This window comes from Oryctolagus cuniculus, chromosome 4, assembly GCF_051225735.1.
Source record: "Oryctolagus cuniculus isolate XC-2025 breed Fujian yellow rabbit chromosome 4, ASM5122573v1, whole genome shotgun sequence".
Taxonomy (NCBI): Eukaryota; Metazoa; Chordata; class Mammalia; order Lagomorpha; family Leporidae; genus Oryctolagus; species Oryctolagus cuniculus.
The window spans coordinates 166,562,434-166,586,610 of record NC_142870.1 but is presented as its reverse complement, the minus strand read 5'-3'; the positions used below and the strand labels follow the sequence as shown (position 1 = coordinate 166,586,610).

Here is a 24,177-nt window from a genome sequence, read left to right as displayed (position 1 = left end):
TTTAACAAAAAAAAAAGATTATGAAACACGAACTTTGTTACAACTATTGAATGTTGAAAAACTCTGAGATCTTCTTGGAGAAAATAAATTACAATTTTTAAAAAAATACCTATATATGAGGTTAGGAAAGCCGCGATTATGTTATGTGTCAGGAACATCTATAATAAATAGCATATTTCTTCCTTCTCTATCCTTCTTCTTCCCACCTTTTTATCTTGAAACCAGTTATTCTTCATGATAACCTATGGATACATTTTTAAGAAGTTCCCAAATGCCTTGCCATTAGAAGCAAAGTGTTTGTGCATATGGAGTAGGGGTGGTGGTATAATTTTCTTAAACACTTGAAACAAGCCATCAACAAAGAGGAAACAACAAAAGTCTCCTCTAAACAGATTATGACGGAAGGTGAGTGCTATGACCTGAAAGTCTGTGTTCCTCCGAAGTTCCTGTGGTGAAACCTAACCCCCAAAGTGACCATACAAAGAGATGGGGCCTTTGGGACATAACTAGGTCCAGAGAGTCCAGCCTTTGGTAGAGCCTTGTTTGTGCTCCTGTAACAAAGGCCTGAGTGAATGTGCTCCCTCCTCCCATCATCTGATGACACCTAGTGGGCACATTTTATGAGGAAAAGCCCATCATCAGACCCTGAACCTGCCGGCTCCTTGGTGTTGGATTTTGCAGCCTCCAGAAGTGGAATGCATTTCTGTTGTTTGGAAATCCCATGCTCTGTGATATTTTGTTGTAACAGTCCAGACATACTGAGATGCTGGATAAAATGAAGTTCAAGGTCCGCATTCTGAACATGAAGCTATGTTCACAGAGGAGACAGTGCACATCTTACAGCCTGGACACTGGCTAGTATTTTGAATACCACCTTTGTGCCACATAATGACATTTTATTCAATGATAGACCATGTAGATGACGTTGATCCCATATGGTTATATTGCTTTGTGACGCCATCTTAGTTTATATAAGTGCACTACATGTACATACAATAACAAAATTGCCTCAGGATGCATTTCTCAAAATATATTCCCATCGTTAAGCAATGCACACAGTATTCTAAAGCCTGAAGATGTGATGTGGGAAATAACCTAAATGTAATGGTACCTTCCAAATGCACTGTAATGCAAATTGTTCTAGAGGTCAGGGAACAGAAGGGCTCATAGGCCCTAAAGATGTATAAAGCACAAGGTTTATCGTATCAACTAGCATCCCACAGTAAGAGGGAAGAGGAAAAACATGGAATTTATTGACCCATTGAGGTAAGAAGAGTGAGAAGCTCACACCAGTTGAATATTTGGTAATATTCAGGCATCCTTTTCTTGCCTCTACCACATCCTCCTTCCCTGGTGATGATATTACAAGCTCCAGAATTGAGATTTGAACATGGTGGCAACAGACAGTGGGAGCCATTGAGATGTGCTTGTCCCATCTGAGAGAAGTAAGGAGCAAGTAGTTGAAAACCATCAATTAACCCCAATGAACTGCTATTGGTGCCAGAATGCATACCACCCTGTGGTAAGCAAATCAAGCTATAATGAGTAAGGAATGTCTCCTATCTCTCATATGTGTTTAGTGAATGATAAATATATATAGTGTTATCTTAGTCTTTCTGTTGCTCTCCATTTTTTGTTCTAGTTGATCTGTCTTAAAGATTTATTACTTTGCTGTTAAACACAACATATGCACTTCATTCACCCAGCTGGTTTTCCTGGCTTCCAGAGAATATTTCTGAACAATACAGCAAACGCACATTCCAGAATGGAACATTGATTGGCCTTGAACATGGTTGCCAAGGTAGCTTGGATGATTCCAAATCAGAGAAATATGGTTTCTGCTTCATCGTTCACCAGTTGTCTATAGCTTGAGGAATGGATATCTCTGAGTTTTATTGACCTACAGTTTAATCATTGCAGGGATACATAGCACAAGTGTCGAAAGACATCTCTCTATTGTAATGTGTAACTCCATACCTCTTGGCCTTCAGAAGAGATGCACCAAGCAGTTGGTTGATGTCAGGCCCGTTTGGAAACAGGAGTTGGCTAGTCTCTGAGTCCTTAAATACAGTCAGAAAATTATGGGAGGGGCTAGGAAGATCTAAATGTACTCCCTTCAAAGATTTTATTTTTATTTCAAAGAGAGAGAGGGAGAGAGAAATAGCTTCCACCTGCAGGCTCACTCTCCAAATGCCTGCGACAAGCCAGGGTTGGGCCAGGACAAATCCAGCAGATGGGAGCTCCATCACGGATGGCAGAGACCCACGTTCTTGCGTCACCACCTGCTGCCTCCCGGGGTGCACACTAGCAGGAAGCTCTAGTGAAAGTGAACCCAGGCACTTAGATATGGAAAGCAGGTATCCCAAGCTGTCACAATGTCTGTCCCTACTGTGCTCTAAAGTCCCCAAATATGGGCTTTCTCAGGCCCCCTTGCATAAATAGAATTCACTCTTCTCTCACCCTTTTTGTGACCACAGATGATCCTTTTAGGCATTCCAGCTATGGCCCCCATTAGACACAGGCATCTCTCCCTCCAACCAGACCCTCTCCCAGAACTGCTCTCTGAAAGAGTGCAGAAAAACACAACAGCCCTACTTTATTGATTTTATTTCCATTTTTTATTGAAAGCTTCATCAAAGAAAACAGAAATTTAAACCTAACATCCACTGATCTACAGAAAGCCCAAGGAATTGGGGAAATGGTATCTAATTTGACTGTGATACAGATGAAAAAAATTTTTAAATGAAACCAGAAACACCATAGAATTACAGAACATTCCATGACAGTCAGAGACAGCAGTACAAAAATGCTTTTAAATAAAATTTAAAATAGAATGATGTTTCAGAAGTCCCATGAAGTTGAATATGGCCAGAAACTAGAGTTTTAAAAGAAGCTGTGTCCCTTTTCTTTTTTTCTTTTAAAGAAACGGAGTATTTCATTGCAAATGCTTTCCATATATTCTTTTGAAGGTAAGATTCCAATTACATTCTTCTTTTTGAAAAATAAATGCAAGAATTTGACTCCATAATGGAGGATACATTTTCGAATGTCTCTTTGAAGCAATGTTTGTAGCTCCTGAAAAGCAAGAACTAACTCCTTTTCACATCTTGGGGAAAGAGGACAGAGCCTCTTTCTTAATACTCAGAGAACAGAGGGTTTAAAATACAAAATATTACCCTGAAGTTACACTTTGGACGGTTATTAAATTTGATGTTATCATCAACATTTCCACTGGAGGGTCAAAGTTGGTCAGCCTTCATACAGTAATGCAAAGTCAAAACATAACAGAAACAATGTCTTTTTTCTTGTCAAACCTTTAAGAGAGGGGTAAGAGTGTACATCTAACCAAGAGTTGCTATTACATTCTCATAACAGAAACTGGGCTCAGCTTCCCTACATTCAGTAGAGTGAATGAAACCAAAATAAAGCCAATTGTTTTTTTGTTTTGTCTTTTATATTCTGCAACAATATAGCCAACTCTCAATTATTTGTGGTTGATGGGAAATGGACATTATAGCCCACCAAAATCCACAGAATGTGATGTGCAGACATATAATTTAACAGTGATTGCAAGCTCCCTAAAAAAAAAAAAAAATCAATGTTAAACAAGAAACAAAATAGACTGATTTCAATTTATATTTCCAATTGTTTCTTTTTCTACCTTCAGGGTGAAATGCTAATAAAAAGAAAACAGCCCAAGGCCTAATGATTGAAAAGAGAAGACAAAACACACCCATCAAGCAAGTAGCCCTTCAAAAAATGAGAGTGGTTGTATTTTTACACAACTCAGAATATTAAGAAAAGCTCAAAGGTGAATCAGTGGCTTAGTGATATTTCACTCAGACTCCAAACTTTATCCCACCTTGGCTTCAAATTCAAACCTTCCGGACTAGAAGAAACTTTTCTTGATACAGTATTTTCCATCTCAAGAGCAAACAAAAATGAGTATCGGTAAGCCAGCCATCTACATTTGTGAGACACTGAGCATCTGTGTGTTGGGGTATGAAAGCAAGTCTAAGAGAAATCATTGACCTGGGGTAAGCACACATGATAAAATGCTTGAGCCACTTGGAGGTTTAGCTTTGAGCCTTTCTACTTTCCTGAACTCTACAGAATCCACAAAGGACAGCCATGACCAAGAGCATTTAGATGAAGGGACCGATTTCATATTTAAGACTATTTGGTAAGAAATGTTAAACTTGCATCAGACTCAACTGTCTCCAAATACCAAACTGGATGTCATTTGTAAAATGAATTGATTCATTGATGAAATCCCATTACCACTCTGTCACAGGAAAGGTACAGCGCACAGAATCAATGAGCTCGTGTAAATTCCATCAGTCCCTCCGACGGAAGTGAGAGGTTGTCAGTTCCAGGAGCTCAAAATTTTGAAGCATGCCCGCCGCAATAACATGGAAAACAAAATCTCATTCTTCACTGCCTACTGTGGACAAAATAATAAAGCTTGGGCTTCTATACCATGTTTAAACTTTATTACAATGTAAGACTCCTTGAATGTGCTGGGTGTTGTTATACATGTACATAAATATTGTTTCTTCACTTGATTTGAATTCATATAAAAACATTTATAACTGAAAACCACTTCAGAATTTTTCTCTGCTTATCTGTAGTGTGGTTCATGTTTTCAACTTAAGAGTGAGACTGGATTGTCAAATGTATTTTTAGTCTCTTATTAACAGCATAATCTGTCTAGACAGTCCATTGAGACTTTTCCAGTATGAGGAAGCCTGCAAGGGTCCTATTTAAATCAAATTTCACTTTTCCTTAATGGGGATTGCAGGCCACTATGAAAGATACGCAGGTAGGTAATAGACATTCCACTACCCAAATAAAATATTTTTGGAGAACCTCTGGTCATAAATGAAGTAAAAGTCAATTCAAAGCCATTCTGCAATGCGGTCAATGACACGCTTTGAAATCGTAGTGAAATAATGCCTGCTCCATCCACCCTTGAGCACCCAGTCTTCCTTCCCTAGGGGAGCACTCTTACACAACATAGTTTTTCGCTAGACAGGGATGGAAGTGACGTATGCTGCAAATATGGCAGGTCTGCTCATGTCCCAAGAATGATTAATTCAGGGAAATATGGAGACAATATTCTGAACTGTTGAAACATACCAAGGAAACAAACTAATCCTGGCCAAACTGGAGTCAGGTAGAGAATTTTTCATTGTTTTTTTAGAATATCCGGTCACCTGCAATATTCAAGACCTGTAGGACAAATCATAACCAGCACCTGCTACTGTTGCTTTTAGTTCACTGAGGATGCTTTATATGGCCTTTGAAAGACATGTTATAATTGGGGGACCTTCTCTCAATAATAGCTTATCATTATTAACTGAAAATCTACTCTTCCAATGACCAGGTAACTAGGGTTTGGAAGAGATGGTGTTGATCTCAGTTGGATTGTGGCTTTAGTTTGTTTCCTGATATTTAGGCTAAATTAAAGTCAAAAGAAGAAAATCATATATCCAAATAAATGCTTGAAAACTGCATATATCAGAATAAATGGAAAATTAACTTGAGCTTAGAAGATGACTATAGCTCTCAATAGGATAATATCATCAAAACATATTGGTCAAATTAGTATTCTGACATCGCTGTGTTGAACAGTCATTTGTTGCTTTCATTTTTCATACAATCTGATGCTGCTCACCTGTTGATTCTTGCATTGTCCCCCAAACTTGACACTTGAAAACATTTCTTAGGTAACATGATAGATAAAGGGGGCAAATGGGATTATGTGCAAATTTCCTCCCCGCCTTTTTTCTTTTTCATTTGAAATAACATATTTTATAAAATGGCGTGATATAAACTACCCAAACACAAAACACACATAGACACATACAGTGACAGGTAGAGTCATTTCCTTCTACCTTAAATGACTTAAAAAAATTGAGATTATTGAAATTTCATAGTTGAAAAAAATGTTTCTGAATGTATAAATAAATCATCTGCTTTGAATAGAAACAGGAAGTTACCTAGGCACATTCATCAGCCACATGGTAGCTACCTCTTAGCCTCATTGTGGATTGTGTAAATGAGGCTTTCTTTGTATCACACTAATATATATGTAGGTTTTTAGGATTTTGTTTTCTGTTTTTACAGAAACAAAAGAAAGCACATTGCTTTCATATTCAAATGAAATATGCCCAGGATAATTATTTATACAAAGAGTTTAGAAAGTGAAAAAAAGAAACAAAATATGGTTCTCATACATGTATTCTTATACCCTGTGTAACTTGAGCCCCCCCTTTTCAAAGATAAAACATCAATGCCACACTTACATTACAAGGGCAGCTGGAAGATGAAACAGAAGAAAAGCATAAATCTAGGATTCTCTCTACAGCACAGAAAACCAACAGGATGGGTGTGGCCATGTAAATTTCTCTGTAGCATGTATCACATTTTCTTTGTTACACTTTTGCTTCATTGATTGCCAAGACATGGAGTCACTCTCTAGATTGGAGCTTACAATTCATGGGGTTGCAAATAAGAGAGCCAGAGTCTATTTCAATAGTAGAATACTGGCAATTTCACATGAATCAACTTCTATGCCTAATGGGGATACGGTTTACCTTTTAAATTGTTTAATTTTTAAACATTTACCCGGTTTTACATTGCTGTAAATGCATTTCTCTCTTCCTTATGGGCTAAGGAACATTTCTGTGAGTTATCTAGTTTGTAGAAGAGTTTCACCTATTGGATTCAAATGACTCATTCACAGTGCCATTCTAGTGAGTCATTCAATTAGCAAAGTTGTGTTCCATTGTCCATAATTTTAGGTAAAACTGTACACATTAAGGAATCAAAAATGTAGAGATGTTTTCTAAGTAAGTCAAATCATTTTTAGATAAAGTTCTGTATCATTCTAAATGCAAACATACCTCCTTTGGCTTTAAGGATTGATCAAACCTAATTCTTTTGGTTCTCTGATATGAATCATACAACTGCTTGATTGTCAACTAGCATTTTAAGAACTTTCCTAACTTCTACTCATACAATCCTCAATTTGATTAGTCCTACTTGCCTCAGAGAGTTAAACTAAAAGAAAAAAAGTTCTATTTTGTCTTTTTCTCCTGGTAACATCAAGATGCGAACACACCATGAATAGAGGCAAAAGGAAGGTAGCCCTCCCCAGTTGTGGAATCAAGGTGGCTATGCATAGTGGATAATGACAAAGACTGAGGGGAGGACATGACAAAACCAAGGGGATTTAGAGTTTAGGAGGAAGACAATTGTTCCAAATGCTATGAGATCTTTTCAGGAGACCACCCACCATTGCACAGAACATCACAAAGCATTTCTGACAAGTGACCTTTAAGACCAGGATCAAGAATTAGCTTTAGTTCAAAATTCACATAAAGAAATTTCAACCTGTTCAAGTGTCTTGGCTTATTGGTGGCCACCAATACAGGTTTCTAGCAAGGAACCAGAAAAGCTCATGGAACTTTAAGCCGCTTGATATCCGTTTGTATCCAGAATTCTTCATGCTGGAACTGCTGAATGTAGCAGGTGCAAGCTTCTACTATCAATGAACACACATTAAAAGAAAACAAAGCTTTTTTTTTTTTTTGCAGTATGTAAAACACCAGTGGAAGGTAGTTAAACAAACAACGAAGAACTGGTCCGGCCATGTAGGTCAAATAAAATTTTAAAAAAAGGAAAGAAAAGATAAACAACCTCTATCTTCTGGACTGTAATAGGGTGTCACTCCATCTTTGGTATAAAATAGGCCATCCATAGGCTGAATTTGATCACAACTAGGAAAGACTACAGAAATTGTCAACAATTTCTCTATCTATTGCTTTTTTTGTTTTTTTTTTTTTTTGCACTTTTTGACCATAAGCTCCTATCTACTTAAGTTTTTTTTTTAATGCTCTTAAGCTAGGTTTTGCAATGTGACAAGCAAAGCTGACTAAAAACTTTGTAAAGCTCATAAAAAAGACTGCAGATAAAAAGCACTAATGCTTTTGCTAGCGATCACGCTTCGTAAATAAAAAAAATCTGCATTCTGCCCCCCAAACACGCATTATTTCTAATGCAGTTGTTTTTAAACCAACATTAATAACTTTATCATAAAATGTTTTAGCCTTCTAGAATGATTCGTGTCAACACTTAAGACAAAGTTCATGGAAAGTCCCAGCATTTTCCCAATTCTTGCAGTTGCCATGGTTTCTTTTATCAACAAATTTTCTTCAAATGAAGAAAAACATTTTCTTTTAAACTGTACAGTTTTTTTCACCCTAAAAACTCATAGTCTTAAACTTCCGTACCAGTTAAAGCTGGCACAATATTTCAATTCTTTCTTGATTTTTTTTAACAAGACGTTGACAGCTTGCCTCGAGAGCCTTTGACGTCCTTAAAATTAAGGCAATTAAGATTCAAGATAAACCTTACCTAAATATTTCTAAGAAAAAATAAAATAATAAAAAAAACCCACCAGGTTTAAACAAGAAAAGAGAAGAGAGAGACAGAGTAGCTTAATTACTGAGGGAGACAACTTTTTTTCATTTGTGTTTGCCTACCTCTTGACATCAGGTTTCTTGTTTAAAAAAAATCTATCTACACCTTCAGGTAAATTCTGAATTCAAATATTCTTCTGGATAACACGTCAATGTTTTGTTTTGTTAATTTTTTTTCCCTCTTCTGGGAATTTTTTTCTTTTAATTAAAAAAAAATAACATTGCAAAAATAAACTGTCAGACCACATGAAGGAACCATTTGCACAGCACATAAAAACTTTGTTTTCATTAAGTAAAGTATAAAATTAAAAAAAAAAAACAAACACAAAAAGCCTTCTTTGACGCCTGTGCAAACTGGAAGCCAACTTCTTGTTCAATGAAGTTTCTTCATTCAAGGCAAAGTTTTGACGGACATTCTTCAATTCCGTTTATGGTCTGTGAAAACAATTGGGCAAGAGTGGTCGTTACATCAAAGCAACTTAGAAATTACCTTCTCTGTTCACTCCCAGCAAGGTCTCTTTAAAAGACACCACACTCTTTTAATGTCACAGGATCCTGGAAGCAATTATATGAAGCATATTGTTCCTGTGACATTGTCAAATTCTTCTACTTCCACACAAATAAATAGTCAAGTCAGAGTTGCCTCACATTAAAAAGCAAGAGGAATAGATCAAGAATACCATTCCCTTCTAAACCAACAAATATCATAAGTGTCCAAATATACAGACACCTGATACCCCAAAGAGCAGAGAATCCAGTTTGTCATTTCTGGCTTACATTCTAGCTCTGTAAAGATTCCTGGAGTAGTTGTGCCCTCTCAGAGCTGAGACTGAGCACTAACTGAGGGAACGCATGCGTGGTTCCAAGATATCTGGGCTCTGTGTTATCATGTAGTATCCACCAAATACACTTACAGAAACCTTACTGGCCCAGAAGGTGACAGTGAAAAGGGCGATGAAGTTTCATTCTTTATCTTTCTTCCTCTTCTCTTTTTCTTGCTCATTTCTCCTCATTAAGAGGATAAATTCTTGGGAGGAGGGACCAAATATTTCATTTCTCCTTTTCACTGTCCAGGAATCTTGCAGAGAGCTATGTGCATGACAGGTGTTTAACTGGACACATGTCCTTAATGATATATCACTCTGTTTAGCCCCGCCCAAAAATTCTGTCTTGCTGCTTCCCCATCTATATTGTAGGATGACGCTTCTAGTTGGTTGACCTTTACTCGTATCTCTTCTGCCTACAAATCAGGATTCTGGTAAATAATTTTAGAGTTCTGCTATAACAAGTAGGACCTCCAAACTACTTGTAGGCCACACGTTGATGAAGGCTTCTTTCCTGAGGACTCAGCCTGGCAGAGAAAACTCTGCGAAATCTTCTGTTGCCCATTTGCTTATTTAGTAAATAAGACTCAGGATTGCAGTGCAGAGTTGTACTATGTGCACTGTGTGAGACACATGGCTGAGGGAGGAGAGGATATGTTGCAGCCCACCCACTGTCTGCTCCCTAAGCTATAAACTCTACTGTAAGGCTAAATGTGCCCAAGAAAGTAGGTGGGTCTTATTCAAATTCACAAAGAAAGCCCTCAACAATGTCTTTAAACTGTATGATATTCAGCCAGTGATGTCTGAAAAAGGTCTTCTTGTCCTAATTTTCAGAAAGCAGTCCTAAGAGCAACTATGGACACTAGTTTATTAGGATCCTGATTAATCCATTCCTAAAATTATGAAAGGAATGTGACTAGTTGATGGGCAAAATATTTGAACTGTTTTCATTAATTTGTCTATAGAATTATATTATGTGCATGCATACAATATAAAATTTGTTAATGTAATTCTAGAGACTTAATAAATACTCAGTTTACATGTAGATGTTAATATGATTAATATGTTTAATTGCATGTAAATGAATAGATATTTCTTTGTGTCATGAAAAAGTAAAATTTTTCTAAAAAGGAGTACAATCATAATTTTCATAATTGCGGAAGTAATTAGATAAGTTTTATTATTAATAGTCATGAGTATCATATTTTTCACTATCTTCAACTTTGCAAATACACACTTGCTTCCTTTATTTCTAGAAATCTACTTTGCAATGGCACACAAGCTGTTTTTTTTTATTTTGTGTTTTTGTCTCTTTTCATCTGTTCTTTGTTCCTCCTCCACTCTGTCCCCTGTATCATGCAACTGAGCAGAAAATGCCTGAAAAACCATGACTCCCTTTACAGCTGCTCAATCAATGGTGTCTTACTCAACGGACCACAGTGACACAGAAGACTCACTGCGCAGTACTTGGTATGCACTAATCTCACATGCATCAATATTTATGAGCTTGGTTGGAGCTACTTTTAGGCTTTATAACCTTATATGACTGTTTCTCAGTAGTTTTCTCCCATAATTTCCTTGGTCCTTAAAGGGTCTCCTTACGATATGAAAATAAATGAGGAGAAATAAATGACTTTACATGTTCATGGTTACTAGCTGAGGTTTGAAGGGAAAAATGCTGCTATCTAACATAACTGAATTTATTCCTGCCTACCTTCTCTGCCCTAGATGAAGTGAGAATGTGTGCATTTACATAATGACTATGAATCACACCGATATTCATAAAAATAGAAGAGTCCTAAATTTCCAAGGTTGTGATCATTAGCAACAAGAATGCTGAAGTTGGATCATGAGAGTGTTCTAGAAATAAAATGAGTTGCAATTTAGAGTAACTCATGGGAAAGAGATAATGAGTACGAAAACCATTTGCAAACTGTAAACACTGTTCACATAGAATGTGGTATTACAAGAAAAATGGGTGCAACAATAATGTATTGACAGCACGTAGGAATTGGGTGTTCCTGGCACTCAATTAGCCATTGCAGATTTGAAGTACCAAAGGAGCTTGCAATATGGGATTGATAAAAGGGCCTTCAATGGCCAGAGTAAGTATCTGTGGACTGGGAACTTGACTGAATGGAAGGTCATAGAGTCATTTTGAATTCTCTACTCATCTCCACTCCCAAAAAAAGCAGAGTGAGTAGATTGGGAAGTGGCAAACTTCAATCTTAGAAATCTAGTCTTCTAGAGCTGGTTAAGTCTTAAGAGATCACCTAAGGATGCAATCAATGTCTCCCAGAGTATCAGATTCATGTGTGCTATGGAAAAAGAGTCTGTAGGCCAGAGTTTAGGAAAAACTCCACATTATATTCCCACTACTGGATTACATAGGAAACTAAGAATTTGGCCAGGGCACCAAAAAGAAGGATGCTAAAAAATGTTTTTGTAAAGAACATAATCTCTTACATCAGTATCAAAATAATCAAATAATCAATGTGTAGACTACCAAAATTTTGTGAGATTCTTTAATAATTTTCTATGTTTTAATAAATTCTTTGAATTCTGTAGAATGAAGGATGCACCTAAGCTAAGCTTTCAGGATTTATTTAGAAATTAAAGTATTTATCTGACCTTCTAATTAGCTCTGTATATTAGTGTTGTATTTTCATGGCTTTGAAGAGGAATGCAATTAAGAAAAGCATTTGACTCTCTTCATAGTGATGTATCTCAGTTGAATTCGACTCCACTCCTCCAAATCTTGCAGGTGAATTTTCCCTTAGCACTAGCAACCTAAATTATGCTGTGGGGAACAATTGCTTAAGCCTCTCACTTAAAGAAGAGGAAAATGAGACTTCAATGGTTGAGTGACAAGTAGGAAGCAACAAAACTAGCATGTGAACCAAGGACTGCAGATTCTGCATATTAGAATTTAACTCTGCTTGAAGACTTTTAGACCATTCAGATCCTGGTTATGTTTAAGGTTTCTCACACAGCACAAAGAAAAATAGATAGCTTAGATGGGAATTAGAATTCCCATAGAATTTCCCAAACACTGTTCAGTTATCATTTGTTCCTTCTTCAAACAGAGCCCAGAGTCCATTTTGCACTAATGACTTCTTTTACCAATGAAGGGGAAATGCACGCATACAAAATACAAAGTCCTGTGTTGAACTTGGGAAGTAGAATTTTGAATATTAAAATACTGTTTATAGAACCCCCAAATAGCCCCTTTATTCCCAGGAACATCATTTATATTTCTCAAACTTCTCTCCTACAATCTTCTGTTGTTATGTCTTTAATTTACAATATCTTCAGAAAAGATATTAGGGGTTAAATACATGTGTGAAGGGTCAAGCTACTTTTCAGGGACTGCCCTAATCAGAGTTTCACACACCACAGGAGGTCAGCTAGCATTTAATGAGAAAGGCCAGAGGTTGATACAAGTACTTCAAGCTCTTCATATCTCAATTAGCATAATTATTGTTAGAAATGGATTGCCCATGAAAGTGGTGACATGTTAATTAGCATAATGATGCTGGAAATGAGCTGCCATTTGTGCAATTTGAAGGATTCAAGATAACATGGATTGGCTATATTTCTGTAGAGAAAGTCCTCATTCTACTAGAGCAGGAAAGTATATTTAGACCATAGAGAAATCTGTAGTCTGTAAGTAATTTTAGGATATTGCTTGAGGCTTTGAGATGGAGGAATGAGGCAGAAAGATTAGGTAGGAATAGTCCCTGAAATATTGTTCCCACAATTTCTGCCAGTCCTGCATTGTAAGGACACACCTCAGCAGCCAATCTAGCCCAGCCACCTTCCCTAATACATACATCTGTAAGGTGGAGGTGGCATTATGGTCATGTGGAAGGTTAGCTCCACATGGAAGCACCAGGATGAGACTCTCATGCACTAAAGCCACCCAGACTCCACCAATTTGTGTATTTAAATAGGAAGCTACCCTTTGTCCCATAAAAGTGACTGTTAGCATGTGAGAACAACCATTTTGCTTTTGGGCTTCTGGCCCTTGTTTTTGGGTTCTTCTCTGGTCTCCTCCCAGGCTCTCTCCTCACAGTCCACTCTCTGGCCCATTATGATGCATATCTCTCCTTGTGGAGTTGCTCACACTCACACTTCAAAGTGCATTCACTCCCTCACGTTTAAAGAAACCCTGCTTTCACTTGTGCACTGACTCATGGCTCTGCTTTGAATTCTTATCTCCGTGAGGGCAAGAACTTAGAATAACAATTGGACACATCATCCTATAGCCCTTTGACCTCAAATCAGGACAGCCATCAAGTAGATTGCTGGTGGCATCTATAAGGATGACAGTTCTACTTCTTAAAAACAGTAAAATGTAACCCCAGTGCATATTTCATATAAGGTATGGTCAGATAATTTAAAAGAACAGAGTGGAAACTTTGTGTACAGAACAAGTTGCATATACTGTTTCCTAATGTCTGTTGAATGATGTCTCTGTGGGTGCCCTTGCATCCCTCAAACTTTTCCCAGTGCTGATCACCTAGGAAAAAGAACCCAGTTACTGTAACTCAAATTCTCAGTTCAACTCCTTGTATTTTTATTGGATGCTTCCTAAGAATCTCATGTCTTACCATGACACAGGCCAGTTTCCATTGGTTACAACTGATAAAACCTTGGATAGAGTCACATTAATCACATCCTTCTGTCACATTTCAAAGGTGATTGTCAACTAGAAATTTATTTGACTTAGGATAGAGTGTTTGATTCAATACTTTGTTGTCGTTATTTCAGTCAAAATCTAATACTTTGTATCATATCAAAGAGAGAAAGTTGGGAATATAAACAGGACCTGTTAACTTTTTTCCAGGCTGAAAGAGAAGTCTATGTAGCTTTCACATGTCACATCTTTGAAATGTCCCGAGCTCCAGGGTGCTTTTATCTCTGGCCTATTTGCAGTGGAGCATGGCCTGTGGAACATCCTATAACATACACTCCTAGGTCTGTGATGGCGAAAACACATTCCAAGCAAGAAAACCTCTGTCATAATTTTTACCACAATGTGGGATGGGGGATTTCATTCCTTGATATTTATTATCTTCGGAAAACTCAGCATTGTCAACTGTAAGAATCTATAGCTCAAGGCGCATATCCATGATGTGATTATAACGTTCAACACATTTAAATCCTTAAAAAAGTTTTATGTGGCCAGACTCAGGCTTCCATAGATATTTCATAAGATAGAGCTTCTTTGATTTGCTTCCTCATAAGGAAAATTATACTTGCCTTGCCCCACAAACCATTCCCTCCTGGACTTTTTATCTAGTCTACCTTTGTCAGTGGCATCAATGACTCCATTGACTTGCTTGGAATTTTAAAATTGTTTCTGTCTTTTCTCTCTTCCTTCTATCTAGATCTTCCTACCCCTTCCATCACAGCTGCCACCATCACACTTCAGAGCTTTGCTCCTTCTTTCCTGAACCATTGCAATAACAGAGCTGCCCATATTGCTTCCAAATAAGTTATTTACTTCAGCTGGTAGAACAAACAGACTGGTGTCAAAGCACCTCAACCAGGCACCTGAGGATAGAATCTGGGTCTACACTACCTTTTTACACTGCTTACTACTCTGCTCCCAAATCTCAAAGAAACACTCTTTTGAGGTTTCCCTCTCTGGACTTCGGTCAAGTTGCCACAATTCCTAGAAAATTAATATTTCCTGCAAGACCCAACTCCAGATACCATAATGTCCACCAAAGCTTACTCAGCCAGAAGAAATGAGATGCATTTTTCTATTAAGCTAGTCCTTTTAAAAAGAGTTCTTTATTATTTTTTCTTGCAGGTATACATACCTTATATACATTTAGATCTAAGTCCTGTTCTAGACTGTAAGCCTCTGAGGCAGAGGTCCTGGCTCCTAGTATGAAGCTGGTACATTCATACATGCTGCCTGGTGTGATGCTGGTACAAAGAGTATAGTTAGATCTAGGTGTGGACGCAGATGAGGAAACATCACTGGAATCCAGGAGGACTAGAAATAAAAATGCATAGAGGAGGCCAGCACCATGGCTCACTTGGCTAATCGTCCGCTGTGGCACTGGCACCCTGGGTTCTAGTTCCGGTTAGGGCGCCAGATTCTGTCCCGGTTGCCCCTCTTCCAGTCCAGCTCTCTGCTGTGGCCCAGGAAGGCAGTGGAGGATGGCCCAAGTGCTTGGGCCCTGCACCTGCATGGGAGACCAGGAGGAAGCACCTGGCTCCAGGCTTCAGATTGGTGCAGCACACCGGCCGTAGTGGCCATTTTGGGAGTGAACCAATGGAAAAGGAAGACCTTTCTGTCTGTCTGTCTCTCTCTCTCTCACTAACCTGCCTGTCCAAAAAAAAAAAAAAAAAAAAAAAAAGCATCGTGGAAACATGCTTCACTGTTTGGGTTGCAGACAACCCTGAGGAAGAAGGGAGCACCCCGTTGTGGGCTGACAAGTAGGAGCAACTAAAACTCATTTATCCAGGCGGGAAGAGGAGGGGGCTCTGGACAGCTGCCAGGAGCAGGAGCAGTGGGGCTGGACTCTGCATTCCGGAAGTCATCCTAGAAACACATCTCTCTGTTCCCAGTTCCCATCTTAATAGAATCCCTGATTTGCAAATCAAATCAGGTCCTTCCTTCTTGTAAAGCCTTCCAAATACTTCCTAGCTCACGTGGTATGAAAGCAAGTTAACTACGCTACCCAGTCCAGTGTCAAAGAGCCATGGGTTCCGTCTGATCTGGCCTGTTTGATTTCACCTCCTACAACTCTCCACTCCAGTCCACACACTCCAGGTCCCCACGCAGGGCCTCCAAATTCCTATTCCCCTTCTGAGATTGATTTTCCTCCAAATACATCCAACATAGGCTTCATATTATTTTTAAAGATTGTTTATTTGAAAGTCAGAGTTACAAAGAGAGAGAAGGAGAGGCAGAGAGCGAGAGAGCAAGAGCGAGAGAGTGAGAGTGAGAGAGAGAGAGAGAGAGAGAGAGAGAAAGAGAGGTCTTCCATCTGCTGGTTCACTTCCCAAGTGGCCGGAATGGCTGGAGGTGTGCTGATCAAAAGCCAGGAGCTTCTTCCAGGTCTCCCCACATGGGTGCAGGGGTCCAAGGAGTTGGGCCATCTTCCACTGCTTTCCCAGGCCTTACCAGAGAGCTGGATTGGAAGTGGAGCAGCAGGAACTTGAACCGGCATACAAATGGGATGCCACCACAACAGGCGGCAGTTTTACCTACTATGCCACAGCGCCGGCCCCCCAGATCGGCTTCTTAAAATCTCTTGGACCTGAGGACTACTTGCGAGGTCTCTCCTCATCCCAAATCTTAGGTACTTGTACAGTCACTATTGACAGAAGGTTTTTGAGTGATCTGCTTTGCAATAGTGTGGTGGAGGCATCTGAGGATTTCATTACTTTAAAAAAAAAGCCTATTTTTTTTTTTTTGACAGGCAGAGTTAGACAGTGAGAGAGAGAGAGAGACAGAGAGAGAAAGGTCTTCCCTCCATTGGCTCAGCCCCCAAATGGCCGCCACGGCCGGTGCGCTGCATTGATCCGAAGCCAGGAGCCAGGTGCTTCCTCCTGGTCTTCCATGGGGTGCAGGACCCAAGGACCTGGGCCATCCTCCACTGCCGTCCTGGGCCACAACAGAGAACCGGACTGGAAGAGGAGCAACCGGGACAAAATCCGGCGCCCCAACTGGGACTAGAACCCCGGGGTGCCAGCACCGCAGGTGGAGGATTAGCCAAGTGAGCTGTGGTGCCAGCCTAAAAAGCCTATTTAAAAAAAAAAATACGTATTTATTTCAAAGACAGAGTTACACAGAGGGAGGTGCACGTGTGCTTTCATCTGCTGGTTCACTCCCCAAATGCTCCCAATATCAGGGTGGGCCAGGCCAAAGCCATGAACCTCATCAGGGTCTCCCATGTGGGTGCAGGGTCCCAAGCACATGGGCTGCCCTCCATTGTTTTCCCAGGCTATTGACAGGGAACTAGAATGGAAGTAGAGCAGCTGGGACTCAAACCAGTTCTCATATCGGATGCTGGCACTGCAGGTGGCGGCTTAGCCCGCTGCGCCACAGTGCCCCGCTGATTTCCTTGTTCTTTTGCTGCGTTCAGGTAGCAGACACTAAATAAATAAATGTTGATTGGATGAATGAAAGAATATTTCCTCTTATTCACACACTGTTAAACAGCTAGCAGGAAGGTAGCCAAAACCCCAGGTAGTTTCACCTGGTCACTGAGCCTTCGAGGAGGACTGGGCAGGATCTAGTCAGGGTTTCCCAGAGAAACAGAACCCATTGGAAAACTATGCACAGCTATCTATCTACCCAGCTATATCTATCATCATTCTATAGCTATCATCTACTTATCATCTACATATCTATTAAGGATGAAAAATTTTATTGCAAGACAATGGTTCCAAGATAAAACTGCACACCCAGGCATGCACATGGCTTAATTCCTGTTTGAATCCAAAACCTGGGGGCCAATAGATCTGATTCTGTAAGTCGAGTCCCAGAGAAGACACAGCAGGAACCCTGGAAGAGCCAATGTTTCAGTTCACATCCAAACACCCGTTCCTGCTTAGGCAGTCAGGCACGAAGTGTCATCACCCATACGGGAGAGTCAATGTTTTTGTTCTAGTCCTCATTGAACTGATTGCATGGGGGCTATCCACCTTCTGGAGAACTGTCTTTCACTCAGTCTATTGGTGCAAATGTTCATTTCATCCAGCAACACTTCTTAGACACACCCATGATAATGTCTGACCACATGTCAAAGCCCATGGCCCAGTCAGATTGACTCATTAAGTGAACCACCACACCTGGTATTTCTCATCTCCCACAAGTAACTCTCACCATGTTTTACACAGCCACATATACTCCACTGACAAGACTGAGAAAAACTTCAGGGGTCACCACTTGACCTAGTGGTTAAGATGACTATTAAGATGTCCATATCCGGGGCCAGTGCTGTGGTATAGCAGTTTGTAAAAATGCTGCAATCCCTTATGGCCACTGATTCGCATCCCGGTTGCTCCACTTTTGATCCAGCTCCCTGCTTATGCACCTGAGAAAGCAGCAGAAGATGGCCCAAGTACTTGGACCCCTGCACCCATGTGGGACACCTGGATAGAGCTCTTGGCTCATGGTTTCAAATTAGCCTAGCTCAGGCTGTCGTGGCCATTTGGGTAGTGAGCCAGCAGATGGAAGATTCTCTCTCTCTCTCTCTCTCTCTCTCTGTCTGCATACAGGCTATAGATCTATTCAAATCACAAGATTCAACTGCTTTACTAAGTAACGGACTTTTCCTATAGTTGATATTGATAGTAATAGTGGCAATGAAAACAAAGCTGCGTATTTGTAAGACGTCATCTTCTGAGTACATTTAATTTGTACAGCTGACTTTAGAAGTTGAACCACATATAGGAGACATCATTGCCTCGATTAATCTGATCACAAATATTTGACTGTGTACTGAGGTTAAAGAGGGACAAAGGCTTTCTCTTTGATCAAGTTTTAGTTAGGCTAGCCTAGTTTTAGTAAGAACCTTGCTAAGTCAGTTTACAGGCAAATCTCTCACCTTTGAGATCTGCTCAGATTCAATATCTGATCAATTTCCTATCTGCTTTCAGTAAGAATCCCATTGAGCTGGCTTAGCAATAATTCTCCCCCCCCCCCCCCGCCCGGATGTCACCTCGTAGTCATTTTCTATTCACTAACCCTATTATCCTGCTGGTTGGCTAGGAATCCTCAGCTGTCTTTGATGTAGTCTGAGTTGAGCTCAATCTTTCTACCCAAAACAATAGTCAATCCTGAATAGTCTTCCCTACCATTTGTACAAGCATCAGAATAATTTTTTTCTTAGAAAGAAAAATGATGACAAAGAATGGCTGAACACTCTGCAGACAGGCAGGATCATCTGGAAACTCTCATTTCACCAGGGGTCTCAGTGTTATGACAAAGTGAACAGCATTCATGCCAAGGCATCTGTAGATAGACTATCCTTTTGTTAAGTCCTTTGGTTTCAATACAAATCTCTCAAACTTCAGTCTACATATTTATTTAACAGAAAACCAAATGTATTTCGCTTCATGAGTGGCATAAGGATTTTCAAGAATAACTTTGATTACTTGATTTATCCTTTACTGTTTAATTCCTGAGTAAGAGGATATTCTCTGCTGCTTTTTACTTTATGAAATGGTTTTGGACAAACTGGGTGCTCAAAGTAACCCTTGAATTGGAAGGCTACTGCCTTTTATGAAAGAGTGAGGAGCCTGAGAGCAATATGCAAGTGTACTATCCAATTTTAGGTGAGAATATTGGAATTTTTCCAGGAATATGTATGGTAGATTGTGTGTGTGTGTGTATGTGTGTGTGTAAGATGGCTATGATGTTTCTGTTTCAAGCCCTTGATTACTGAACATCTCTGTTGACTCTTTTTTACCATGTGACTCACTTTGGCAAATGAGACAGTAGAACGTGATTCACAAAGACAGTTGAAGGATGCCTGTCCATCTGGGCTTATTCTCTTGCTGTTCCTGGAATTCTGAGACTTCCACATAAACATGCCTGCTAGAGGATCATAAACATGTGACACAATACTTCCCATCACCCAACCAACAGCCAGTCAACACTCAGAAGCAGAGCGATAGATTAGCACTGGTATCAGGTATGTGAGTCTGTCTAACATCATATGAACCACCCATCTATCTGCAGCCCAGATTTCCAACCCTCATAATAAAGAATGAAATAAATGATTGCCAATAAATTTGGAGAGGTTTGTGTTGCAGCAAAGGCTTACAGATACAACAGGAAATAGAGACTTTGAGATTGATTAGCCTGAGAACAAGAACTAAGCCCAGACTTACTTAGACTGTTGGTAAGAGTATGCAGGTGCGTGTTCATTGGATGTGTCCACTGTTATCTGTTGCTGCTGACCACTGGTGTCCTGGGATGAAGGAGCCACTGTCTGGGGAGAGGTATCAGCAACAACACCCTGGGGAGATGAGTAAGTACACAAAAGCCTTATTTGCTTTAGCAGACAGTCCTCTTCTATATGAACCATTAATACCCCTCTTCTATTTGGCTTGGATGGAGATGTTGTTAGCTATGTGAAGCCATACTAAGTATTCAGAACAAACACACCATCAGACAAACCACAGAGCAAGTCTGGATAAGATCTGAGGAATTCGTCCCAATGTGACACCAATAAGGTTTGCCATCATGAGTCCTTGGAGAAATCAAATGGTTAGAATGGTCCTTATGCCCACACTTGGAACTTTCAGACAGTGGTTTAATGCAACCACAATCAATAACAATTTGTTAACGTTTTTAAGGTTAAAAATTTGCACATGGTTGCTATAAAAACTTGCATTTCAAACATTTCCTGAAGTATTTCACTGTACTATATCTGTATCATTTGGCAAAATAATGAGCTATGACCTTAATAAAAGTTTATATCACAATTTGGAAATCTTTTTAAAGGATACGGATAACCATAATTTGGTTCATTTTTTTTTCTGTTTTCCAAGATAAAAGTTGGAATTCATAAAAAAAATTGCCAAAAAAAAAAAAAAGCAAAACACTACAGGGAGCTAGCTCACCCCTTCACCCATGTGAGGGCAAAGCTAATAGACACTGTCTCTGAGGAATAAATCCTCAACAGACATTGAAACCTCTAGTGTCATGATCTTGGACTCCCAGGATCAGCTTCCAGAATTGTGAGAAATAAATTTCTGTTGTTTATAGGCTAAAAAAAAGAATTTTCAAGAAAAAGAAAAAAGACAAACTTGTCCTTAATTTGGTTTGTTGTTCCTTCGTGATTTCTATCTCTTGTTCCTCACAGACGCCAGCAAGAATGAATTTCTAGAGTTGGCCACAAACGGGAGCATATGCTTGCTTCCTAAGTGGCAAAGCTAGTTTTATTTGGTTGTTAGTAGGCATAGGAAGGGCGTCTTCCAGAATGCATCGTCCTGGTTTTACTTATAGGCTTAGATACCTGCAGTGATGTTAGGTTTCAAATCTTATTGGCTAATTCTCTGTCTCTAACAAAAGATACCCAAAATTCTTCCTTAGAATCTGAGACTCTCCCTGTATTCCTTTTATACTGCTAATGTAATGTTTGCTACTGTGTATTTTAATGAACTATCCACTAGCATGCACTTGCAGGGGTACTAGTGGATGTTCCATGAAATCAGTGCTTTTCCTTACAAGCACAGATTGAAGACAGGATATGAGTAAGCTTACATTTTTCAAAGTGAAAGACTTCATTTTTAACCATAACTAAACTGTCTCCAATAAACCACACTGTTAAATGTGTCTCATTATCTTATCATCATCAAAATGCTCAAATTCTTTGGCTAAACTGATGCTTGGGTTGTAGATACAAAAGAATGGAAATAGGAAAAAATTCAAAAAGTTCAGCAGAAATGCACATATCTTTTAAAAGACTTTCCCACAGACTATTTGAAGTACCCTCGTTTGTGGCAGATATTTATGTTTCAATTTCTTAGAATGTCTAGATTCTTAATTTTCTAATGGCATGGATGCTTTCCAATAGTTCAATATAGAAAGGAACATGTAATTTAATTACATATTTTTAAAGTTCCAACAAGCCAATTAAAATTGGTTTAATATGACATATTCTTTGGGGTCCATAGGTCTGCAACACATAAAAATTTTAAAAATTGAAACATCTTTATTTCCTAAAATGCTTTAACAGTGCCTCATTCAACTTCTGGGACTTCCTAGCCTTGGTATGAGCAAACATCTCTCACACAACAAAAAGAAACAACCAAATAGTTTAGAAGATCTAATTCAGGTTGCAAAGGTCTCCTGCAACCTCTGGAGCTGCAGAGGGAGAGAGGATCTTGGAGAATTTGCAGTTGCAGTGGTGCCAGTCCCCTGGTGGCTGGCCCTCTCATGCAGCAGACAGCATTAATTCCAGGAGATTCCCAGCTTGTGAGAAAGATGCACTTTAAACATAATGTGATATGCATCAGGACAGGGAGATGAGGGACAGTAAAAAGTCAGGGTTAGAACCAGAGTGAAGATATACATCTAAACTTTTTTATTTTTTTTCACCACCATCTTTACAGCTCTATGCCTTTTCCTTTTCTATGTAGCTTGATGATTCTGTCCAGTCAAACGATATGTAAAAATGATGGATTCAGTCCATGGAAAGAGAGAGAGAACATGGGCCATGTTTCATTAAGGACAAGAATGACAGACACATCATTCACGATGGTTACACTGATAACCATGGTCCAGCTCTTTCTTCTTTTTTGTAGGAAGTCACAAAAATATCCAGATTCATTCACTGGGACAATGGTTCTTCATCTTTGGCAAATGTGGAAATCAACCAAAAGCTTTTAAAAACCTTGACACCCAGTAGGCATTCCAGAATCTCAGAGGTCAGACCAGGAATCAATATATATTTTTTAAAGATTCCAAGGTAATTTTTTTTGTGCAGAAGAATCTGAGAATTAGCAAACTGGATTAATGACTCTCAATGTTAATATGCATGTGGATCGCTGAAGGATCATCTTAAAATGCAAATTCAGATTCAGTAGGTACGGGTGAGATCTGAGCGTCTGTGTTTCTAACAAGTTTCTGGGTGATGCCAATAAAACCAGGGGGCACCCTGAGTAACAAGGAATCGGAGAATTGTACTAATACTTGTAAACTGTTTTTGCTTCCTATTTCTATTTAGATGACTCACTATGTTAATGCGTTGGTCTCTGGATGGATATTTCTCCAAATATACAAATGACCTTGCCCTCATACCACTGTAGCAGGTTAGGCGTTTCACGTGTAAATCAAAAACACCAGCATGTTCCACAAGAGGTATATACTTTCATACCTATTTGAGCTTGCAGTTTCACATTTTAGAGGCACACACAAGTGGGGTCCTTGGGTTATGGGACCTCGGTAGATGTGACAGAGATTGGTCTCTCCCAACCTCATTCTGTAAGATAAGAGCAGACTTACTTCGATAGAAACAGCTGTCGGAGGCACAGGCGTGTACTGGGGAATGTAGGTCCCTTGCATAGGAGCGGCAGCAGTCATATACTAGAGGGAATCAAAGAAAAATCCACGTGAACTTGGGGTTGCAACCAGAGAGAGCGTTAGATACCACACGTGTGGACCATGGCCAGCACCTAAGTCAACCTCTACTTGATGCATTATGCCAGTTCCTACTGGCATTGAATGGCCTTGGTTTACTGACTCAGTACCCAAAACAGACCCATCTCCATGGTGTCAGTACAGGTTAACATCCCTACTTGCTCACTCTACCCCTGCAAGCCCTCCACCTAACATCTGAGAAACATCGCTTTTCACATCTCAGCACAAGCTCCACAGGGGTGAAGAGGAGGTCTGTTTTTTTTTTTTTTTCATCGTTTTATTGCTACTTCTATCACATAGTAGGCTCTGGACAAATATTTGTTGAATGAATGAATGAATCATATTAATTGGTAGACCTAATTTCTTTTCTAATTAAAAAGGAGAGGGATGATGTATAAAACTCTCGGGTGGCAACATTCAGAAATGGCAAGTGTTGTCATTTTTTGTTTTTCACAACACTTTTGTTAACATAGGGTATTACAGATCATGTTGACTCTCCTTTGTCCCACCTCCATTCCATTCTCAGCTCACTGTCAGATTTTCCTTTCTAATTCCTTTAATTCTCCATTATTTTCCTTGTTAGGATGAATATTGAAATAGCCAGACTGTTTTTCACTAAGTTGTAACAGTCAACAAGATATACATTGTGAATATGTGATTTTTGCAAGGAAGAAAAGAGCCCCAGAAAAATTACATGCTCAGTTCTAGAAGCATAAAGTGTGACCCACATTCCTGTTTGTGACAC

At 39.3% G+C, this 24,177-nt stretch overlaps 1 protein-coding gene across 19 annotated transcripts in view; it reads right to left on the bottom strand.

The window, feature by feature from the left end:
* Window positions 1-2,595: 2,595 nt before the first annotated feature.
* The window catches only part of RBMS3 (RNA binding motif single stranded interacting protein 3), a 1,620,164-nt gene continuing 1,598,582 nt past the window's right edge, over window positions 2,596-24,177 (bottom strand). For 15 of the 19 annotated variants that reach the window (XM_051858893.3, XM_089331200.1, XM_070072889.2 and 12 more), the window contains 3 exons: window positions 23,298-23,378; window positions 20,177-20,304; window positions 2,596-8,921 (listed from right to left, as the gene is read on the bottom strand). In XM_051858893.3, coding sequence (XP_051714853.1) covers window positions 8,915-8,921; window positions 20,177-20,304; window positions 23,298-23,378 — 216 coding nt within the window. In that variant the 3' untranslated portion in view covers window positions 2,596-8,914. Of the gene's footprint in view, window positions 8,922-20,172; window positions 20,305-23,297; window positions 23,379-24,177 lie in introns of those variants that run through there. The other 4 variants (XM_051858894.3, XM_051858896.3, XM_051858897.3 and 1 more) reach the window with 1 other exon arrangement.